At 33.6% G+C, this 6048-nt stretch overlaps 1 protein-coding gene across 1 annotated transcript; it reads right to left on the bottom strand.

Moving 5' to 3' along the window:
* Window positions 1–2656: 2656 nt before the first annotated feature.
* On the bottom strand, window positions 2657–5693 carry LOC125815640 (uncharacterized). The gene is made up of 3 exons (XM_049495165.1): window positions 5369–5693; window positions 3121–5270; window positions 2657–3024 (listed from the first exon to the last, which is right to left on the bottom strand). The coding sequence occupies exons 1-3, from the start codon at window positions 5544–5546 to the stop codon at window positions 2950–2952; spliced, it is 2403 nt and encodes an 800-aa protein (XP_049351122.1). The 5' UTR covers window positions 5547–5693; the 3' UTR covers window positions 2657–2949.
* Between the last annotated feature and the right edge of the window lie 355 nt (window positions 5694–6048).

The raw sequence follows: 6048 nt of genomic DNA, 5'->3' as shown, positions 1-6048 counted from the left end.
TATTTGATAGATGGGAGAAAAATATTCACGCAAAAGAAACCGTCACCAAATAAGTTAGCATTAGTCCAATAATAATAAATGTGTCATTTAACGAGGGTCGAGTTGAGTTAATTAGGATATGTGTCATTTAATTAGATTAAAGTGACTAATTAAAAGCTTAATCATCCTAAAATTTAATTTGTATGTGATATTTTTGAACCTACTTTATCATAGAAAAAGTCATCTTCCTTTTTTTTTGGGTCAGAAGTCATCTCTTTTCTAAAAGAGCCGGAATAAAACATGTACATAATTTAAGGAGTAGTTCTTTCCTTTTTTATTTTAGTTGTCTTCATTCCGCTGGATACATATTATTATTATTTCTAAAATTACTTTTAAATCTTATGATGTTAATATAAATATGATCATGATATTATAAAATGTCTTTTAAATCTAGAAGACCAACTATTAATGGATGATAAAATTATTTGATTTTTCATAATTCATGAAAAAAATTGACATTTAAAAATGAAAGTGAAAGAACTGGTTTGATATGTTGATTTTGAATTTTAATTTGAAGTTAGGTTACGTGACATTAAAAAATTTAACAATATTTTTCTTCACAATTTTTTTTGTAAGCTAGAATCACGTAAAAAGATTCATCACTAGATAAGTTATTATGAATCGCATAAATAATTTTGTCTACTATAATTTTATTATAGAAAAAGGGTCAATGTGATTGTGAATTGTCGTTTTATTATAGTAGTGGTACTTTAGAGATATAAGAAAAGATTCTCGTAAATTGTCACATTGAAACGAGCGTACTGATTAATGAAAATGAAAAAAATTGACTAGGGGATTCACACGAGAAAAAAATATGTTGACATTTAGGTGACCATGAATAACGTGATGATGATATGTCATTTAGTAATGTGGAATAATATTTGACAAGTGAAAAAAAAAGTAATCATATGAAAAAGATCAATCATCAAATAATTTATCACAAGTCACGTGAAAATGAACGTATTGATTAATGAAAATGAAAAAAAATTGTCAGGAGGATTCACACTAGAAAAACATGTTGACATCTAGGCAATTGCGAATAATGTGATAATGATATGTCCTTTAATAAGATGAATTAATATTTGACAAGAGGAAAAATACTCACATAAAAAAGATCAAATGTCATAAGTCACGTGAGAATGAATACGTATTTTAATGAGGTAGGGTCATATTTTCGTGGGAGAAAATGACCTACACGATAAAGATTAATCGCCAGATAATCTATCATGAATCATGTAAAATAAATAAATAAATAATTGTGCAAAAATAAACTATAAATAAAAACACATGCAAAAATTATGTAATAAAGTGTAAAAAATAATACATAAAAAATTGTGCAAAAATATAATAAGATGTGCAAAATTTGTGCAGAAACTATGCATAAGTAGTGCAAAAATTATGCAGAAAATTACAAAAATAGTGCAGAAATTATGTAAAAAAAAATGCAAAGTTCCAAAAAGGTTCAAAGGTAATCTTGAATTAACCTCATGCTTCCTATAGTAAACTTCAAATAATACATAATACTCTCTATGTCCTAATTTACATGACACTCGTAGAATTTGAAGAATCAATCTTGAATTAACCTTATGCTATAATTGTGCATACTATGAACTGTTTCAGAGCTATTTCTGTGTCCTTGAAGGCACCAAACTCTAATGTATATGCACCCATTGTCAGTGGCGGATCCAGGATTTTAATGTCGTGGGTGCTCCCTGACTATCATTACAAAATATAAGTAAACAAATCTATGACTTGTCATAAAATAGACAATCAAATTAAAACACAGTAGCAAAAAATATTAATACAATAAAACTATGATAAACATTATTTTGAATAACGAAAAAGTTTTTTTTTTTTTAAAAAAAAATTATGAAAAAATAGCAAAAGGAAACAGAGGAAGTGTAAAAAGAACAATCAACACAAGGAGAGAAAAATAAAAGGTCAATAGAAGAGCAGGTATTCAAATAGTTTTTAAAAAATGCTTTGACTGAGAATCGAACCCAAGACGCAGATGCAATAACCAACCTTAAGCACCCACAATTGACCACTGAACCAAACGACCATTTGTGTATTGGGTGCTCATGTTTATATTTTATATCATTCTTTCAAATTTTTATATAACTATATATAGTCCGATACGAAATTAATGGGTGCTCGAGTTCAAAAGTCACAGCTCATATCCGTTAAACAACAAGCGTTTATTCAGTTAGTTTCAGGTCATTGTTATCTCTCAAAAGCTAGTGAATCTTTAACAGTTTTTATGATGCATCAAATTTCCGCTCAACTAAACCTGAGACTCAGGTCGAAGATAACTAGAAGTACTCATGAAAAGGGTCATATTCACATAAACTCAGAAATGGAGTCATTGGCTTAGACATGCTATTGGATTCCTGCACCATACAAGAAGAACTCGAGATAAGTTCTCGTATCACAATACATTAATATAATCTAGTTGGAAGGAGATGGTTAGAAGTTCTGCATTAGATAGTATGATTAATCTAAAGAGTGTTAAGGGTTACATTTTTTCAACTTGTTATAGCCATAAATTACAAGATCAAATTTCCTCAACTACGTTCATTAAGTCAACGTACTACAAAAAGTTCATTAAAGAATGGAGGAGTGAAAATGAAGGCAATGATCAAATCGTGCTAAAATTCATAGAAGCAAGGGTCAAACAAATTGCTATACACAAGCCACAGGAAATCCTCAACTAATAAAAGATTCAACAAACTGAGGCAGCATGCAGAAAGTTTCACTAACATAAAGAAATCAGCTAACTAATTAAAACATTAAAATCCTAAAATCACACTTGAATCAAGTCAGAAGTATGGCCTAAGACTGATTTGCTGAGAAGCAAAAGAGCAATTTTTCTTCAGTTGTCAATGCAGCAGTGACATGACTTCAGAATCTTCATGGAGAAATGACATGGCTTCTAATTCTGCTCGAGCGCCTTACAGGGGTGATGACTTCTTCTCCTCCACTTGCCTAAAATTTCACAAGGAAAAAGCAGAAAATATATCAGTAAGAGAACAGATTTGGGTATTTAAATCCAGAAAATATATACTAAGTCATAACACTCACATGCTTGATAGGAATCCTCTCATATGTAGTGAAACTTCCATAAGAAGGTGAACCCATTGAGAACTCAGATGCGGTCAAGGACTCTCTTTTGTTACTCTTCCTCGGTTTCTTCTCAATGCTTTGAGCCTCATCATTCTCTGATTTGGGGTCTTTCTTGTTATAAGATGAACTTATCTGAAAGCTGCTCATTTCTGAGGGACAAGACTCTCCTGCGACATCGACTTCTGTGGGCCAATTTTGAGAGGAATGCTTCTCCTTGACAATATGGTGTGTTGCAAATTTCTTACTTAAGACTTGATCAGCACGAACTACTACTGGATGCATAGTCTTATCACTTCTCTTCACATAGAAAACTGTAGCAGCAAGCAAACTCAGTGCAAGTGAGGAAATTCCCAGTATCTGATATGCTCCAGCATTATCTCCATCATTTCTATCAATTGGAGACTGCATCATTTCCAAAGTTTGGACATCTTCGACAGCAGAATCATCTTTCACCAAGGTTTCAGGATTGTCGTTCACCGACTCAAATGCAGCATCAGTACTGATAGCATTATCAGCAATGTATTCGGATTCAGCCAACTCAAACTGAACATTAGAAGTTGTAAGCCCTTGATCTAAATCCCTTTCTGAAATATTGGCTTCATTCTCCTCAGCTATGACAACAGAGACGTCTTCAGTCTCTACCAAGTCATGCTGACCTTGTTCTAAATCCTTTTCTAAGCTATCAGACTCATTTACTTCAGCTAATTGAATTGTGGAAGCTTCTTCAATCTCCAACTCATGCGCTTCTTCAATTTCCAATTCATCACCATCGTCTAAATCAGCTTTCATTTGAAACTCTTCCTCGTCAGGCTCAGTTTCAGACTCTTCATCATCCTCTTCCAATTCAATTGGTTCAATCTCTATATCCAATTCCTCACTACTAGTACTACCTTTCAAATATCCATCATGATATATGCTGCTACTCTCTTCTAGATCAGTCAAGTTCGCAAATTTTAAAGGCTCTGGGTAATCTACCCTACCGAGGTCATTAATCAACTTTGCGAAATAAGAAATGGCTTCACCTGAATATTGCTTAAAGTAACTATTAGCCTTAGCCAAGACTGGAATATCTGATGGTATGCTGAGATTAGAGAAACTTAAGTCTACAGTCCCAGGAGTAGCAAGTATAGGAGAATCTGTAACTGATATTGATAAGAAAGCAATTACTAGTACCAACAGCAGAGAAAAGAACTTTGATATTGTTAAAGACCTTGGTTTTGCTCTCATTTTTGCTTCAGAAATGTCCTCAGCAACAGGTAGTGCAGGTTCAGCAATTTCCTCAGCAACAGGTATTGCAGCAACAGAAACTTTAGGCCCCTCTTCCTCTTCTTGATCAACTGTTGCTTCAATTAGCATCTCTTCTGAAGAAGAACCATCAGATTCTTTCAGTGAATCTTCAGTTAGAGAACTTTCACTGCCATCTATGTCTGACAAGTTTTCAGACAGTAACTCCGACAAGAAGATGTCATCTAGCTTCTTTGCTTCTCCTGCATCCATTCCTTTTCCCTTATTGAGTAAAACTTCAATCATTGGGTTGGGTTTGTAGTGAAGAAACTGAGGCCTTGGAGGTAGGTAATTGGTTTTAGGGTCATATGGAGGTAAAGAGGGATCAGCATCAAGTGGGGATATTGCAGGAGAAACCAGTGGTTCATCATTGCAAATGTCAGAATCCATGGTTACAGTATCAGAAAGGGATTCAGATGCATTGTTGCAATTTGAAGGTACCTCCGAAAATGTTACCTTTTTTGGAGCTTTGGTAACTGGAGGAAGACCTTCAACATGAACAATCTCTTTAGGCTCCATAACATTCTCAGTTCCTTCAAAACATTTTTCAGAGTTTTGATTATGTTGTTCAGAAATTGAAGAAAAGAATGTAGCTTTACCGTCAGAGAAGGTGATTGAAGTCCTAACAGGATCATTTCTTTCCACCAAGATTTTCTTTTTAGGGGGTTGAGCAATCTTGGAAGAAGCTGAAATAGTCGGAGACATGAAATTCTTTGAACCCTTTGCCGGTGATTTCAGTTTCGCTGCTTTAGATTCATTCTCCTTCTCTTCATTACCCCATGATAAACCCTCTTTCCCTGGATTAGACACCCTTCTCGCCGTATCTGCAAAAACCACAACAAAACAAGAAAACAACGAAGTAGATTAAGAAATCTTGAAACAATTTTTGACATTACAAATCAAGAAATTTGAGTAAAAGTACCAGCAGGGCTATTTGCAGGAGTAACCGGGTTGAATCCTCTTTGGGTTGAAAGAACTGAAGGTCGTGAAAAGGGGTTGCCGGTGAAACTTCTTCTGGTGTTTTCAGAGGTTCTTGAATGAGGAGGAGGAACGGGTCTTGCAGAAAGTGGAGAAGGAGATTTGTTAGAAGAAACCGCCATTGATGATAATAAGGAAACCAAGAAAGGTAAGAAAATCGTGTGCAGAGAATAGATAAAGAAATTGAGAGAAAGGAAACTCAAGTAATTGAGAAGATCTTGGAGGATTTTGACTTGATGAAGATGCTGTAAATCTTTGTAACGGCTAGTTTTGAAGAAGGGGATTTAGGTATTTGAATTCTGCAATTTTTATGACCGTTGGAGTGAAAAACGATCAAAGCAGTTACCTTTGGATGATTGCTTCCTTTTTTTTTTCTTTATTCGCCCATAAAAGTGGCTTTTGAATTAAAAATAACAATTTTTTTTATTTAATAGAGCCTTAGAAAAATTATTTTCGCACTCATATCAATTAAAATGTAATAGTAATTAACTGTTTTCTTTTTTTTGGACCAATAAAAATAAATTTTGAATTAAAGATAACAAACTGTGATTCAATAGAGCCTCGAAAAAAATAATTTTGCAATCATATCAATTATGTAATTGTAATTAACTGCTATCTTTTTTC

This window comes from Solanum verrucosum, unplaced genomic scaffold (genome assembly GCF_900185275.1).
Source record: "Solanum verrucosum unplaced genomic scaffold, falcon-dt-bn FXZP01000261.1, whole genome shotgun sequence".
NCBI classification, from domain to species: Eukaryota; Viridiplantae; Streptophyta; class Magnoliopsida; order Solanales; family Solanaceae; genus Solanum; species Solanum verrucosum.
The sequence above is the reverse complement of the archived record's forward strand: the minus strand, read 5'-3'. Positions and strand labels throughout refer to the sequence as shown.

What these genes read in the sequence shown, in the direction of transcription:
- LOC125815640 (XM_049495165.1), bottom strand. Translation starts at nt 5,546, where the DNA reads ATGGCGGTTTCTTCTAACAAATCTCCTTCTCCACTTTCTGCAAGACCC. An exon ending in TCCTGCAAATAGCCCTGCTG is followed by an intron (nt 5,271 to 5,368) that starts GTACTTTTACTC and finishes TGGTTTTTGCAG; the next exon opens with ATACGGCGAGAAGGGTGTCT. An exon ending in AGAGGATTCCTATCAAGCAT is followed by an intron (nt 3,025 to 3,120) that starts GTGAGTGTTATG and finishes GTGAAATTTTAG; the next exon opens with GCAAGTGGAGGAGAAGAAGT.